At 56.3% G+C, this 16,926-nt stretch overlaps 1 protein-coding gene across 1 annotated transcript in view; it reads left to right on the forward strand.

Moving 5' to 3' along the window:
- The window catches only part of OTOF (otoferlin), a 37,153-nt gene extending 22,950 nt beyond the window's left edge, over positions 1-14,203 (forward strand). The window contains exons 17-29 of the mRNA XM_019520866.1: positions 463-602; positions 986-1,120; positions 2,903-3,040; positions 4,303-4,430; positions 6,050-6,220; positions 6,357-6,517; positions 6,825-6,967; positions 7,325-7,413; positions 9,090-9,188; positions 9,423-9,664; positions 10,525-10,700; positions 12,083-12,183; positions 13,916-14,203. Coding sequence (XP_019376411.1) covers positions 463-602; positions 986-1,120; positions 2,903-3,040; positions 4,303-4,430; positions 6,050-6,220; positions 6,357-6,517; positions 6,825-6,967; positions 7,325-7,413; positions 9,090-9,188; positions 9,423-9,664; positions 10,525-10,700; positions 12,083-12,183; positions 13,916-14,096 — 1,904 coding nt within the window. The 3' untranslated portion in view covers positions 14,097-14,203. The remainder of the gene's footprint in view (positions 1-462; positions 603-985; positions 1,121-2,902; positions 3,041-4,302; positions 4,431-6,049; positions 6,221-6,356; positions 6,518-6,824; positions 6,968-7,324; positions 7,414-9,089; positions 9,189-9,422; positions 9,665-10,524; positions 10,701-12,082; positions 12,184-13,915) is intronic.
- The last annotated feature ends 2,723 nt before the right edge of the window (positions 14,204-16,926 follow it).

The following is a 16,926-nucleotide window of genomic DNA, read 5'->3' on the forward strand; positions in this document are numbered from 1 at the left end:
AACTACTTCACAGTTAGGGCGGCTAGGAGCTGGAACCAACTTCCAAGGGAAGTGGTGCTGGCCCCTACCCTGGGGGTCTTTAAGAAGAGGCTGGATGCCTACCTGGCTGGACTCATTTGAGTCCCGTTTCTCTTTTGGGGTTTTTTGTTGTTCTCCCGCCCTGGCGGGGGGTCGGGCTAGAAGATCTACTAGGTCCCTTCCGACCCTAAATCTATGAAACTATGAGACACCCAAATGGTCTTTGAAACATGGATCTAGCAGCAAATGAGATGCTACATTCCCCCATGAGGCGACTGCTGAGAGCAGGAGGGAAATCCCTGGCTGTAGCAGTAGGCATTGGCTGCCAGCTTTCATGCGCACCATGGCTGAGTGTCCTGTGTCCATCCTTCCCCCCTCCCTACTCCCATCTCCCACCTGTCCCCTCGGCTTCAGAAATCAAACTCGATGACTCTCCTATGAAAGGCTCCAAGGGCCAGGCCAAAACCAAGGAGAAGGTCAAGGCACCTAAGGAGGACAAGAAGAAGAAGCAGCAGCAGCAGCAGCAGCAGCAGCTGCCTGAGGTCCCTGAGAAGAAGAACAAGCAGAAAATTGATGAGATGAAGGTGAGCAGAGGGGGGCAAGATGGCTCTGTAAGGGGGTAAATGCGTGGGAGGGAGCTTGATGGGATGGGGGAGTGTGGAGATGAGAATAAGCAGCATAAACTGGCCAGGACTCACTGGAGGATGGACACGAGGAGCAGGTTTCTAGCTCTCAGAGCAGGGAGGCTCTGAATCAGCCTCCACACTGGGGTACAAGCAGCTGGCTTGGCAGATGGGAGAGATGATGTGCGATAGATGCCCACGATCATAAAGACTCAAGGCTCAGGAAGGCACCTTCCCATTTGGGATCGTTTAGCACCCAGGCTGCCATCAATAAGAGGGGGACCCAAGCCACTCTTGAACACTTTGGGATTCCTTACTCCACCTGCCATGCTCTGCCCCTCCAGATATTCAACAAAGAGCTGGAAGCCGAGTTCGACAACTTTGAGGACTGGCTGCACACGTTCAACCTCTTCCGGGGCAAGATCGGGGATGATGACGACAGCACGGCAGATGACGAGCGCATCGTGGGGAGGTTCAAGGTGTGTCCGGTGGGCCTGGAGGGCGAAGGGGGACCTGGCTACTGGCCCCTGGTGTCAAGGCAGGTGGAAAGGAGCCAGGCAGGGAGAGGACCCAGATGCAATGGGAATCAGTTCTGGTTAGATCTGTACCTCGGTGGGAGACCTCCAAGGGCCTTACAACCAGGGCTGCCCCAGAGGGTGGGGAAGAACCACTACCTCCTCTGCCTGCCTTAGGAGTCAGTCACAGCTGCAACGCTCAAGCACTCATCTCCTTTTAAGACCTGAAATGCCAACAGTCCCTACAGGGGCTATACACCACCTAAGGAAGCATCTGATCCCAGCCCATATCTATTCCTGCCAGCAAATTTCTCAGTTTATGGGCTGTTCCTGTACGTCCCCCTTCTGTGGAACAAGCCTCACTCGAGACAGGGACACATTGAGGACCCAAAGTGAGTTACACTGGGGTGCAGCGTGGACAGATGACCACCTCCCCTGGGGTAGCTGCCCTTGGCAGGTGCTGTTGCAAGTCCTTGGCTGCCCTGGGGTGAAGGTGTCCTGGGGTGAAGCTTGAGTAGAGCTGTGGATTCATGACCCCATAAACCAGCATAACTTACTCCTGGCTTCATGCCGGAGTAGAGTGACTTCTGCCAGTGTGCCAATGTCACACTCCTCCCGCTGCAGAGGACCAAGCGCGGTGTGTCCGTGCCCTCTGAACCACAACCCTGTTGATCTCATCAGAGCTTTTTCTTGTCTGAAGCTCTCTCCAGCAACGAAGGTGTAGCACAGTCAGCCTTTCCAATAGGGTGTAATGCCAATACTGGATCCTGGCTGGTCACATCCCACTGTGATGCTCCCAATTATTGCAATAAGCTTCTCCTAGCAGATGCAAGCTGCCCATCACCCCATGTGTCTCTACTGCCGCTGACAGTACAGGGACATAGAAAGCAGCTTGCTGTGTAGTGGCCCCAGTGGTCTGTCCCTCCCAAAGGACACCTGCAAAGCTCTGAAGCTTCAAAACCTGTCATAGTTAGAAACCAAGGTGTCGGGCTTGCTTACCAGCTGTTTTAAGCACCTTGCTGCTTCACTCCCCTTCACCCCTGGAAACCAGTCTTCAGAGTCCTTGCAAAACCATGGATGCCCTTTTGATGCTGTCCTCTGAACTGCTTGAAGTTGCAATCCTCGAGCATGGGCGGATCCAACATTTTGAAAAAAGGTGGCAGATGGTGAAGTGCATCATCCCATCTAAAACAACACCCATTTTACCCCAGCTAAAAAGAAACTAGAAGCTTTACTAATACGCTAGGGGGGGCTGGAGCTGTATTAGTCCATTCAAGACGAAGGAGAAAACAAATAGGACGTCACTGAAATGAGTAAAAAGCAACCTGTGAAATAGGAGCTTTGTGACCAGGAGCAGCCAACAGGCAGCAGAATGGCAAAAGAAAGGTTAGCTTGATTGGTGGAGCATCAAGACCGGTAAAAGGAGAGAGGGGTGTTAACACCCATGGAATGAAGAGTTTAGCAGGAATTAGGGAGATGATAAGGAGACATGAAGTCCAGGGATGCCCTCACTGCTGCCTGACTAGAAATGCCGCTGTCACTGCCAGGCAGTTGGTTGGGGTGCCGCAGGAATCAAAGGGGGTGGAAGTGCATCAATGCACCCCTCTGGATCCTCCTGTGTACTCGAGGCAGAGCTGGGAACACAGGGCTGGACTTGCTCTGGGTTCTCCCCTGGGACTGTGGAGATCAGGATGCCCCCCGCCCCCAGACCTCACATGTCTCACGGGGACATCTTCCTGACCCCAGGGCTCCATGTGCGTCTACAAAGTGCCACTCCCGGACGACATCACCAAGGAGGCAGGCTACGACCCCAACTTCGGCATGTTCCAGGGCATCCCCAGCAACGACCCCATCAACGTGCTGGTCCGTGTGTACATCATACGGGTGAGTGCGATGCAACGGGCAGCTTGGTCTGTGCACCTTTCTCCCTATTCCCCAGCCACGGAGGATGGGAGCAGGGTGGTGATACGTAAGCCATAAGGAGAAGCGGTCCTCCTATTTCTCAGGGGAGTGTCCTGAGCCTCAGTCTCTTTTGGGGTCCCCAAGGAGCTGGGCAGTGTTAACCAGTCATTCCCTACCTGGAGCAGGAGGCTCTTTCCTAACCACAGTGTTTGCTGAAACTGGGTGAACTTGGAGAGTTGTTGCATCTGTGCTGGTTCAGGATATCTGGAAGAAGCCAGGGGCTTTGGTGTACTTAGGAAAGCTGCGAGACAGGCTTCTAGGCACGGCATCGCCTTCCCCGAGGAAGGACACTCGGTGCCTGAAAGCTTGTCTCGTCCCCGCCAGCTGCACAGTCAGTCTAGAGAAGGAGATGACCAGAATACCCCGGCAACTGGCCCATTCCCACAAAACTTTCAAATTCAGCTGAAATTGGCATTTTCCAGTGAAAAATAGTTTTGCGTGAAAGTTTCCCACGGCACAGAGGAGCGCCCTGCCCAGCCCCAGCTGCTGAAGGGGGAAGCCCCGAGCAGGGGAGAGTAGGCTGGGAGCAGCAGAGGACCTGGGGTCTGGTGGGGGAGCTCCAAGTCTCCAGCAGAAGATGCTCCCCCCACCCCGCCAGCTCATCCAGGGCACAGGGGGAGATGGGATCCATCTCGTGCACCCTGACTCTGGAGGGGAGGCTGGATAAGTTCCCCATGGCTTTGCTGTCGTCTCCTGAAATGCAAGGGATTGCACTGGTGGGGAGAGTGGTCTGCTCTTTCTGGGGCAGCTCCTGCCTGGTCCCTGCCTCCCTTGTCTTGGAGGCTCTGTCCTGGGGGAAGTGAGCTCAGGCAGCCCTGAGGGGTTGCCCCGCACACACCTGCATGCACACACCTGCATGCATGTACATGCACGCAGTACTTGTGCAATCCCAAGCACTGCTTCTCAGGGCAGGGCTTCCTTTCTGCCCTGGTCCCCCCTTCTGCCCAGGGGGGTGGAGCAGGGCCGGGTCTCCATATGATACCAAGACCTGTGCTATAGCCATTGGAAGGGGCAAGCTCCCTGCTTTTACCTTGATCTGTCATCGCCATTGCTCTCTGAGCTCCTCCTGCAGCTCCTGGCTGCCTGGCAAGCACATGCTGCCGTGCCCCCTCTGCATGGGCTCAGCCCCAGGATGCACAGAGAAGACTGAAGGGACGTGTGGGGGTCTCATATCTCCCTTGCAGGCTACAGACCTGCACCCTGCCGACATCAACGGGAAAGCTGACCCCTACATTGCCATCAAGCTGGGCAAGATGGACATCAAGGACAAGGAGAACTACATCTCCAAGCAGCTCAACCCCATCTTTGGAAAGTAAGGTGCTCCAGCAGCTGGCCCCCATTACCTGCTGCTGGAAAGCAGAGGCATACCACCTGACATGCCCTTCCAGGTGTTTTTAAGCCTCCCTCCAATGCACTGGGTGTTGGCTGCAGCCCAGGCTGGGGATGGGGACTGGGATGAGCCAATGCTCCTGCTGGGACCAAATCCAGAGGGTCCTGGCTAGAGGCTCTTGCCCCCGTGCTTGGGGTCAGACCGATGCTGCATTTGGGGTCAGGAAGGAATATCCCCCCATGGTCAGACTGGTACAGACTGGGTTGGAGGGTGCCTTCCTCTGTAGTAGGGGCACAAACTCTGCCTGGGATCTCTTGAATGTATATTAACAACCTTTTATAGAAGCAGGACCTCGGCTGCTGTTGTTCCCCCACTTCCCCTGCGGCAGGTTCAGGTGTGATGTCCTGCATCAGGTTCGACAGCAGTTGTACAAAGAGGCTGGACAGTGGGTTTGTCCGGGCTGGTTTGGACAGGGGTCTGATCCTGCCGCAGGCAGGGGCTGGACTAGATGTGACCTCTGCCAGCCCCACGGCTCTGGGCTTTCTGCTTCTTTTACTGTTTGGAAACAATTTTGTTGCATGAGGAGTTTGAGGATATCATGGTTGGGACTTTTTGGATAAATGGTTACCTATCAATTTGGGGCTTCGTGAGTCAAGAGGTCCCTTCCCGTCCTGCAGAAAGGAGTGGGTTTGCTTCTATATACACTCAAGAGATCCCAAGCAGAGGCCGTGCCCCCACTACAAAGGAAGGCAACCCCCCCCCCCAGTCTGTACCAGTCTGACCGGTGGGGAAATTCCTTCTTGACCCCAAATGCAATCATCGGTCTGACCCTGAGCAGAGGGGCAAGACCCTCTCCGGGAGCCTCCAGGTCCCAGCAGGAGCACTGGCACAGCCCAGTCCTCATCCTCAGCCTGGGCTGCAGCACCCAGTGCCTGGGAGGAAGGCTTCAAAAAGAAGAAAGGGGAGGGGACAACCAGTGGAGCCCAGACCCCCATAGCAGAGCAGAGGCATCGCTGCACCTAGATCACCCCCCACTGGGGTCTGTCCCCACCCTCCTTGACACCTCTGGGGATGGAGAGCCCATCGCCGATGGAGGGCACTCCTGGTGTCTCAGGGCTTGCTCCCTGTCCCTGGGGTCCGGGTTTGAAGCTGTGATTTTTGGCTCGAGGACTTGGGGGTCCCTCTCAACCTGCTCATGAGGAAAGCTGTGTTCTCTGTTTTGGGGGCAGCAGGGCGCTGGGAGGGAGCAGAGCTGCCTTGGGTGCACCAGACCTGGATGACAGCAGTTGCTCCCTGAGGGGACACGGGACCCACCCAGGGCTCCCCGTTAGCTGCTCCACCCCTGGGCCCATCTGGAGCTGCTTGCTCTAGCACACGTGGGTGGATCAAAGCAGAGCCCGCCAAGATGCCGCAGGCACATCAGAGAGCGTCACCCCACCTGTGCCGGCCACAGCATGCTCCGTGGCCGTGGCAATAAGGCAACAAGGGCTGGCAGACCAGCAGCCTGACCAGTTTGGTGTCTGGAGCTCACCCTGGCACTGCCACCCATCATGGACCATGGGCCAGAGCCCGGGCTGACCTCCCCTTGCCCCTGTGCCCAGGTCGTTCGACATCGAGGCCACCTTCCCCATGGAGTCCATGCTGACAGTAGCAGTGTACGACTGGGACCTGGTAGGCACCGACGACCTTATCGGGGAGACCAAGATTGACCTGGAGAACCGCTACTACAGCAAGCACCGGGCCACCTGCGGCATCTCCCAGACCTATGCCATGTATGGACCCCACCCCCCCCGGGAACGATGCCTGGCCCTGTGCTGGCAGCCCACCCTGGGGGGAATGGGGAAGGGGTCACTGTGGGGAGCTGTAGGGCTGGACCCCCGCCAGCTGACCCCTGACCTTTGCTTGCAGCCATGGCTACAACATCTGGCGGGACCCCATGAAACCCACGCAGATCCTGTCCAAGCTGTGCAAGGAGGGCAAGGTGGATGGGCCCCACTTCGGGCCCAGCGGACGGGTGAAGGTGGCCAACCGCGTCTTCACTGGCCCCACCGAGATCGAGGATGAAAATGGTGAGTGATGGGTGGCAGAGTAAGGCAGGGCAGGGTGCACGGCCCCACGCCCCACCATGGCTCCCTGCCGTGCCCCGGACCTCTTGGATTACAGCGGCGCTGGGTCCAGGCTTGGGGCCACGTGGGTATGAGAAGGCTGGAGAGGAAAGGGGTTTTCCACCCCTCAGAGCCGGGAGATTGCAGAGCCCAATGGGGTGCGGAGATGGCACTCGCTGCATCTCTGCGTCCCTATGCCGGGAGTCTGGGGCAAAAACCCCCGTGGGGCTTGCGTCCGTGCCAACCCACCCCCTCCGCTCTGCCCCCGCAGGCCAGAAGAAGAAGACGGATGAGCATCTGGGGCTGATGGTCCTGCACCACTGGGAGGACATCCCGCGCGTGGGCTGCCGCTTGGTGCCCGAGCACGTGGAAACACGGCCACTGCTCAACCCCGACAAGCCTGGCATCGAGCAGGTGATGCTCCCCCATCCCATGCTTGCAGCTCTGGGCTCCCATTCACTGGGCTGTGCCCCATGCACACGTGCTTCTAGCTCCTAATCCCTTTCCATGTGCCCCCTGCTCCATGTCCCCAGACCTCCAGGGCCCCTTCTCATCCTCCCCATCCCCTATTTCCCCTTAGCTACTCCATGGGTGGAAGATACTCTTTGCCCCTGGGGGTGGGGCAGAGCCAAGGCCCCACCCCCTGGTCCAAGCTCCATGAAGCTGTTTCATTTGGTGTCAGCAGTGGGATCCAAGGAAGTGTCTGCTGGGAGTACTGGGCAGGGAGCCTGGTGGAGGGAGCGAGCTGACCAGGCCTTGCTGCCATTGCAGGGCCGGCTGGAGATGTGGGTGGACATGTTCCCGATGGACATGCCAGCGCCAGGCACGGCCGTTGACATCTCGCCCAGGAAGCCAAAGAAGTAAGAGCCCATCAGTCACACTCTGCAAGGGATAGCCTCGTTGTGGGCTGCACCCACTCCTGCCCCCATCCTACCCCCATCCTGCCTCTGCCCCAGAGAGCTCAGTTGGGCTCCTAGCAAGTTGTCCCATTTGTGCTCAGCTCTATCATGAGCCCCAGGGCAGGGAGTGGCCTCCCCTCCTCTCCTCTGCCCTCAGTGATGTACCTGCAGCAGGTACATCCTACCTGTAGGTGCCTAGCATAAATGATGGCCTGGCAGGCTCCTTGTGTCTGTGACCTGGTGTCATCATTGCTGTCCTTGTGCCGGGTGTTGCTGATCTGTTGTCAGTGCTGAAGCCTCAGGAACTGCATCCAGAGAACGATAAGCTGGGATCGTCTGGGGTGCAGCGAGGAGGGCAGCAAGGAAACCCCACTCGGCAGTGACCCAGGAGCCAGGGTGTAGTAACTTTACCCTGGGGTACCTTTCATGTGGCCACTCTTCCCTACCCAGTATCATCTAGGTACCCATTTGAGTTATCAGCACGCTGTGTATTGAGTGGCAAGGTCACCCAGTGCAGATGGTGGTCATGGTCATGGTCATGGTCATGGTTGTGGTCATAGTCATAGAGAAATAGGGCTGGAAGGGATCTCCGGAGCTCACATCTAGTCCAACCCCCTGCCTCAGGCAGGGTCAGTCCTGTCCAAACCAGGCCAGACAAACCACAATCTAGACTACCGTCAAACCTGACACAACGCAGACCTAACACCCAAACCTGCCACAGGGAAAGCAGAGGGACCACAGCTGCCAACGTCCTGCTTCTGTAAAAAATAGTCAATACATGCTCCAGAGGTCCCAGACAGAGGCCGTGCCCCAGCTACTGAGGAAGGCAGCACCCCCCCAGCCCCTACCAGTCTGACCATGGGGTAAAATTACTTCCTGACCCCAAGTGTGGCATTGGTCTGACCCCAAGCAGAGGAGCAAGACCCTCTAGCCAGGACCCTCTGGCTTTGGTCCCTGCAGGAGCATTGGCACAGCCCAGTTGCCTCTGGGAAGACTTAATAATACCCTGACACTTCTAGCAGAAAAGGAGAGAAGGGGCAAACAGCCCAGAAGCCTTGGAAATCCCCACAGTAGAGCACAGGCATCACTACACCCAGATCATCATCCCTGGCAGTGACTGCACAACCTCTCCTTGAACACCTCCCGCGATGGAGAGTCCACCCCTTCCTTAAGCATCTATTCCACTGCCTCCCTGCTCTAACAGTAAAGCAGTTTTTCCATATATTTAATCTAAACTGACTTTGTTGGAGCTTTCAGCCATTGGTCTACCTCCTCCTCTCTGCAGTGAGAGAGAAAAGGCGCTTTCCCTCTTTTTATGGCAGCCCATCAGGTATTTGCAGACTGCTGTCCTGTCCCCTCTTAAGCACCCTTCTGCAGGCAGAATGTGCCCAGCTCCTTCAGCCTCTCCTTGTCAGACTTGCTTTCCAAGCCCGTGATCATCTTTGTTGCCCACCTCTGGACTCCCTCTATGCGAAAGAGCCGTCACGTGTCCACTTCCCCCCATGGGGCAAACTCTGGGGCAGATTGCTCCGTAGCAATCACCGTGTGTAACTGCTGCAGAATCTGCCTCCCTGTTTCCTTCCCTCTCCCTGCCCTGAGCCTTCCCTCACCTCCTCATCTCCCTTCCTCCCTACCAGATACGAGCTGAGAGTCATTGTGTGGAACACGGATGAGGTTGTCCTGGAAGACGATGATTATTTCACCGGGGAGAAATCCAGCGACATCTTTGTGCGAGGGTGCGTCAGCTTGGGGAACTGGACAAGGGTGTGGGAGCTCTCTGGCAGGGGACACGGCCACACTCAGGCTTGAAGGAGGTAAAGTGGTTTGAAGGCCACAATCCTGGTGTGGGGAACAGGATGAACACCAAGAAGACTGGCCTTTTCCTGTTGCCTCGTTTCGTGGTCTCCTACCTGTGTCCACGTAACTCCCTTTGCTCCCAGTAATGGGTTCCTTCTCTGTGGTCCCTCCAGGTGGCTGAAAGGCCAGCAGGAAGACAAGCAGGACACAGACGTCCATTACCACTCACTGACGGGTGAGGGCAACTTCAACTGGCGTTACATCTTCCCCTTCGACTACCTCATGGCTGAGGAGAAGATTGTCATCTCCAAGAAGGAGTCCATGTTCTCCTGGGATGAGACTGAGTACAAGATCCCTGCACGCCTCACCCTGCAGGTCTGGGATGCCGACCACTTCTCCGCTGACGACTTCCTTGGTGCGTGCAGGATGTGGGGCTAGCCCAGCTTGGGCTTGGGTTCGGGTGCCTCACAGAAAGTTTGGTGAGGGGGGTTGGTGCCACCATGCCCTGGGGGTCTGCTCCGAACTGTTGTTACCAGGGACATGAGACTGGAGGGAACGGGATGAGTCCTGAAATAAGGCTGGGGCAAGTCATAGTCTTAGAACCCTGTTGCATATTCAAATGAAAGCCGGATAGAAACCAGTGGTCAAACTGCTACATATGTTCAAGCAGTGACTTTGTAGCTGGACAGCCATTTTCATGGTGTGACAATTACTCTGCACATGCAGCTGGTCTAAATTTATTGTGCAACTCACCAGTTAATTGTGTGATAATGAGTTTGCACTTCAGGCTAGTCTTACTTGGCATATATGGCCAGTCTAAATTTATTATGTAATTTGCCAGGAAATTGTGTATTATATGTAATGTGTAGCAGGGTTTATAGACTCATAGAGAAGTGGGGAGATCCAGAGGTCACATCTAGTCCAACTCCCTGCCTGAGGCAGGATTATCCCTGTCCAAACCATCCTAGACAAATCCACTGTGTAACCTCTTAGCAAAACTAAGACAACATGGTCAACCCTGACCCAAAACCAGAGGAGAGGAGGGGCCCAAAGGTAGGAAGAGGGGAACAAGAGGCACCAGAGAAGATGATGATCTATGAATGCAGAATAAGGGGCAGAGCAAGGGATGGGAAGGTGCTGGGGAAGGTGCAAGGTGCCGGACAGGATGGTACCACACAGCTAGGGCGCTGCCCCACCCCAGCACCAGCTGTGCAGTGCCTGCCTGGGCATCACTGGGGTGCAGGGGCCGAGAGTCACCACCTCCTTCCTCACCAGGCGCCATCGAGCTGGACCTCAACCGGTTCCCACGAGGTGCCAAGACGGCCAAGCAGTGTACCCTGGAGATGGTAACAGAGACCGACCTGCCCATGTTCTCCATCTTCAAGCAGAAGCGGGTAAAGGGCTGGTGGCCATTCATAGCCCGGAACGAGGATGATGAGATGGAGGTCACGGTGAGGACCTCGCAGTGCGGGGACGCTGGTTGACTGTGGGAGCTAGGCCATGCCCACTGGCAGGGGTGAACCCAGGGGGCTGCAGTGGTGCAGTTCCACCCCCTTTCACTCCTGCTCCAGCCAAAGTTTAAAACCAACTTCCCATCAGAGGGAACAACATTTCTATTCAGAGTCACATGACTTCATGGCTTATTGTTGTCTACCTGATTCCTGCTAATCTCTTTTCATTCCATAGATATTAATGTCCATTTCTCCCACTTAATGGTCTTGATCTTCCACTGATCAAGCTACCCTTTCTTCTGCAATGCTGCTGTCTGTTAGCCATGCCTGGTAATAACTCTTACCTGCTTCACAGCCCTGCAGGTTGTTTCTGGCTTTAGCTAAAAGCCTTAACCTTTGTTGTGTGATTTGCCAGTTAATTACACATTATAAGTAAAGTGTAACTCAGGCATACCGATGACTGATAGTGAAGGCACTGTCAAGGCTTTCAAAGAGGCTAAATTTTGTTTTCCAGATCTGAATGAGAGATGTACATTTCATTATAACGACTACAGGAATAACAACAAAAGATCTTTTGACTATTTTTTGCCTAATTTGTTGTGTTTTTTTCAGTTAATATATAATCTAGCTGTAAATTAGTGACCCTCTAATAAAGTTATATTGGTTTTTGGTCTTAACCCAAATAATATAGTACTAGGCACTGAACAGATTAGCAACGCTTCTAATTTCTCTTTAACTGGAGAAAAATATGTGTTGATTCACATCAATATCTGCACCCCCCTTTCAAAATCCTAGATCTGCCTCTGCCCATGACCCCTGAGGAGGGACATGTAGAGAGCCCAGGGATGGGGCAGCAATGGGGCTGCACGTTGGGAGTAAGGGGCATCAGCACCACCAGGGGCAGGAGCCCAGGGCTGCGATAAGGGAACATGGCAGAAGCCCAGAAGCCTAACTCCTGCTCCAGAATGAGTGGTTCCCTCACCTGGGGGCCCTCCTGTTCCCCTCGTGCCATTGCACCACCCTGCTTCAGAGGCTGCTGGTCCCCACGGAGCCATGTGGAGACGAGCAGGGAATCCCAGGAGACCTCAGACCTGCACAGAGTTGGTGTCAGCTCGTATGTTATCCATGCTGCTCGGCCAGGCACCGTTCCCCCCGCTGCTTCAGCCCATTGCCCCATTTCCTGGTGCTGAGGATACCGGGAGCATGTGGGGAGCTGATTAGATGCACTGAAGGGCACAGCATATATGGGGAACCCGGCACCGCTGAGGACCTGTGCTGAGGGCTCCCGCAGGCTCTGGACTAGGGCTCCCCTGCCCATTGCTCCCTTCGAGCTCTCAACCTGGGGTGGCAAGAGCTCACCCCCCGCTCTGTGCTCCCTGCAGGGGAAGGTGGAGGCTGAGCTGCACCTGCTGACAGCTGAGGAGGCAGAGAAATCCCCCGCGGGGCTGGCACGCAATGAGCCCGACCCACTGGAGAAGCCCAAGTGAGTGCCATGGGGCAACGGTTAAGGGAAGGGAAGATGAGGCTCTGGTGGGGGTGTGGGCTGCATGCCAGGGGTGAAGTCTGGGTAGGAGGCTGGAGGGCATTGAGGTTGGGTCTTTGGTGGGGGTAGCCCTGGGATTTGCTTCCATTGAAAGGTCTCTGTCTTGTCTATCATTTCTTCTTCCTTCTTTCTCTCTCTCTCTGTCTCTCTGCCTTCCTCTCCCTCCCTCTGGCCACTCTGCTCTCCTGTCCCCATCCCTGTCCTTAGCCGGCCAGACACCAGCTTCATCTGGTTCCTGAACCCCCTCAAGTCCATCCGCTACTTCCTCTGGCACACGTACCGCTGGCTCCTCCTCAAAATCCTCCTCCTTGCTCTGCTGCTCCTGATGGTTGGCCTCTTCTTCTACTCCATGCCGGGCTACCTGGTCAAGAAGATTCTCGGGGCCTGAGGGCACCTCTCCTTTCACTTGTGGTACTTCTGCCTCCTCCTCTTCTTCCTCCTGGACTTGGTGCTGACACACATGGGTCGCAGCTGTGGTCCTGGATGGGTTGGGTCAAGACCCAGGGCTTCAAGTTGGGGTCTTGAGGTCCCTTTGCCTATGGGCACCAAAGCATGAAGTTCATTCTCTGGGGGGTGATAAGGAGCATGGGTGTTCAAGGAAGCCGGAGCCAGCACATGCCAGGAAGAGCTGTGGCCAGCTAGGAGGTGGAAGCGGCTGAGGAGCCTCTGTGCAAAAGAGGGGTGGGCAACTTGGCTCAGACATGCTGGGTCTGTGTAAAGTCACCAAGCCTCAGAGCAAAGGAGAAGGGATGGGGAAATGAGAGCAATAGAGTAGGTCACAGCCCTGCCCTGTACAGTGCAGGAGGACGTGGGTCCTGATTAGCTGGATGAGACTGAAGTGCCTTGGGAGAGAACGTCATCCCTGTTGGGGGGTCACAGGTGGGCTGAGGATGTTAATGCTAGTCAGCAAGGCACTTTCTGGCCGTTGCTGCTGCTGCTGCTCCCAGTGGTGTTATTATGCATTCACTTGCAGCAGTTGTAAATCATTGGGATGTGGTGACATACCGAAGTTAGTACAGGTTAAGGAAATAACTCTCACCTGAAAGGGAACAACTTTTCAGTGCTATAGGGTGATGTTGCATGTCGCACTCAGCCCGTGCTACCCCTGCGCAGTGTGGAGCCGTGTTAAAGTTAGGTAGTGCTGGGAGCAGTCACACTGGAAGGGTTAATACCATTTCTTGCCTGTACCGCCCTGACTTGCTAATAGAGGACTGGCGAACAAGGACATGGCTAGAAGCCAGGACACCTGGGCTCTGTCCCTGCTCTGGAGAGGAGCATTGCATCGTGGGATGCTGGAAGACTGTAAATTGCTTGTTTTATCTCCATGGAGCAGAGTGAGGTTATCCTAACATGAGCTGGGTAGCACAGCCCAGAGTTAACCCTCACCTTACGTGGCATCACTTTCAAATTCTCATTAGCACAAGCTAATGAGTGTCAATGTGTGGATGCTCATGTTTTGAGTGCCCTGAGTGTGATTTAAGTGTAACGTGTAACTTCACCCTAGGAGGGCACCTAACACAGGCTAAACTACTTGAACATATGTCTGCTTGAGTTCTACCTGCCTTTAATATGTGTTAAGTTGATGTGTGACACCATCCTAACACCACTTACCTTGGCTTTGTTTGTCTTCCCCCTCAACACATCCCTTCCTGCTGCCGCTGCCTCCGGACAGCCGCCCCGACACCTCCTTCATCTGGTTCCTCAACCCGCTCAAGTCCATCAAGTACCTCATCTGCACCCGCTACAAGTGGCTTATCATCAAGATCGTGCTGGCTCTGCTGCTCATCATCATGGTGGGACTCTTCCTTTACAGCATGCCTGGCTACATGGTCAAGAAGCTTCTGGGGGCATGAGGTCGCCAGGGACTGGGCCGTGGGACCATCCTGTGTCCCGCTGCTGCCGCTGCTTCTCCTGGTTTGCATTTCTTCTGTTGTGTATTTGTTTTCCAAGGATGGAGGAAAAGGGGTGGGGACAGGGGAGGTGGGAGGGAGGGAGGGGTGGGTGCCGAAATGGACCTCCTAAGCTTCGTCTTCCCTTGGGTCAGCGGAGGCGACCTTCCGGGCACCGAGTCTGTGTAGTGTCTCCGCCAGGATGGGAGCCCAGCAGCTTTCTCTCCAGCAGCAGGTGCCCGGATTGCCAGCCTGGCAGCAAGGATCGGACACTGGCTCTGTGTGTTGTTTTGTGTTTGGTACATACAGGGCCCATACGCCCTGGCATGAGACTCCCTCCCGGCCAAGAGCCCTGGGATACGCCCCAGACATTCGAATCGAAGGAGCCACTGGAATCGCTGGAAGGATGACCCCGTCTCTGAGATAGAGAGGGGGACAAAGGCCCTCCTGGAGCCAGGCCCCGGGCTCTCATCCCAGCACCACGGGCAGCGTAGCAGGATTGCATTTGGCCAGAGCTTTTCCTTGAGCCCCCAGAGCTGCCAGCGCTAGCTCCTCACCCATGAGCATGCCTGGGGTTTGCTCTCGCCTTGCTGTCTCCTCCCCCTGCTCTCTGGGCGGGCACGGGTCCATCCCTTGCTGCCAGCCCAGAGCCGCCCCTCTGCCCTCCGATCCAGGGGCATAGCTCACTCCTTCATCTGGGGCCCTTCTTCTAGTTTGCTTGTATGATGTTGCCGTTGTAACTGTCACTTAAAGAAACCCGCCTAGGCAGCCCCCAGCCCACCCTCCCTGCCCAGTTTCCAGCATCCAGCTGCTCTCCCATGCTGGGGGAATGGCAAGGATCCTTTAGAAAGTTTCTGCCACTCAATGGAGCAGCCCCTCGATGCCACGGTGATGGGCAAAGAGACAGAGAGAGGATCCCCTCCCTGGCCTGGGTGCACGGGCTCTCCACACCTACCTCCTCCGCAGCATCAATGGGTTTGCAGCTAAAGAAGTCCCTCCCTGCCACCCAGTGCCCACCCTGTCCCCCACCACCTGGAATGACCCCAGGCTGGCACAAGTGGAGGTGAGAAGTGGGAACAAACTGGTCAAGGCATCCGGCTAGGACAGGACAGATGAGTCCGCTCCCTCCAGGGGGAATGAGTCTGGGTCTTGCTGTGGCAGCGGCATGCCCGTGGGTGTGACCACGGGTAGCACATCCCCGTGTGTTAGGGGGATCACGGGCAGCAGACATGGTGCCAGCCTCGGGGAGCCACTGGCAACAGATACAGGTGTACCTCGGCTGGAAACATGGGCAGACCTGCAATGTTGCCTGGGTTGGCAGCGGCTCAGACCTGGGTGACTGGCTGCAGCTCGGCCACTCTGTGGGGTGCTGCTTCTCTGGGTCTGGGGCCCCTCCAGCCAAGGAGGTCAGTCCACAGCCCCCCATGGCCCCAGCCAGCTGCAGGAATGGACCTCTGCCCAGCAAGGAACCCACGAGGCCATGCAAGTAATGACCAAAGGGCTTTTGGAAGGAGTCAGAAGGGCCAGGCCAGGAGCATGGGGGAGCCCGTGGTGCCGCTGCCTGGCCTGGAGTTCCCCGGGGCCCATTCTCCCAGCATGGGAGGGCGGCAGGGGGAACCGCCCGCCCCATCCCGTGCCCTCCACTCTGAGTGCATGTGGTTTGCATTTCCTTCCCGCAGGGCTATGCACCGGCCCTGCACTCTCCAGGGGTCACGCCAAGGCCTGGCCAGGTCTGTCCAGGTCTCTCGTGACCCCTGTCTGGCTGTGATTGTGGGGTGGGGGTGGGCGGGGGGTGTTCTCTGCACTGTTAATATGTGACTTTTGGACTCTGCTGTATGGATCAACCAGCAAACGACCGTTGTGTAATAAAAACCAGCCACAGGGCACGTTGCTGTCGTGGGGTGCAGAGGTTGGGCTGATCTGGGGGCAGGGAAGCTGGGTGCAGGGGTGAGGGGTGCCCCAACAGAGCCTGGGGCGGGGGGCAGCATTGATGCCAAGGGTCCGCCCGGGCACAGGGCATGAGGGAGGGTCTGCTGGAGATCACATGCACCACTGCCCTGTGAGCTGCCGATGCTGGTTTTCCTAGCAGGGAGGGGGGGAGCCAAGCTACCAGGACCCATGCTGGGGGCTGCTGCGCCCTGGTGTGAATGGCTCCTCCATGAAGCTCTTCCCACGGGGTGACCTCCTGCCAGCGCAAGAAGAGCCCGTGTCTCCTGCTCCGTCCCAGCCCGTGCAGCCGCTGGGCAGCGAGCCCCTGGGTGCATTCCCTGTCCTGCACACGGGTGGGTATCTCAGCCCACCCCTCACCTGAACTTGGGTTGCAATGGGCAATGCAGGACTCCCAGCACACAGCGGTGCGGAGCCTTGATCTACGGCTTGGGTTTGGATTGGGACCAAAGCAAAAGGGAGGAAGGAGGACCTGGGAAACTATAGGCCAGTTAGTCTTACCTCGATCCTAGGCAAGCTGTTTGAGAAAATAATTCTGGCACACATCCAGGAGGGGCCAGCAGGGGACTGCATGCTTAGGGGCAACCAGCACAGGTTCATCAGTGGCAGGTCCTGTCAGACCAACCTGGTGGCTTTTTACGATCAGATCACCAGATCATTAGATGCAGGGGTAGCAGTGGACATCGTCTTCCTGGACGTCTGGAAGGCTTTGGACACTGTCTCTCACCCCGTTCTCATTAAGAAACTGGGGGCTGTGGTGTAGACACGCACACAGTCAAATGGGTCGCCAACTGGCTGGAGGGCCACACCCAGAGGGTGGTAGCGGATGGGTCCTTCTCAACCTGGA

This window comes from Gavialis gangeticus, unplaced genomic scaffold, assembly GCF_001723915.1.
Source record: "Gavialis gangeticus isolate Ggan-Ray unplaced genomic scaffold, GavGan_comp1, whole genome shotgun sequence".
In the NCBI taxonomy this organism is placed as follows: domain Eukaryota; kingdom Metazoa; phylum Chordata; order Crocodylia; family Gavialidae; genus Gavialis; species Gavialis gangeticus.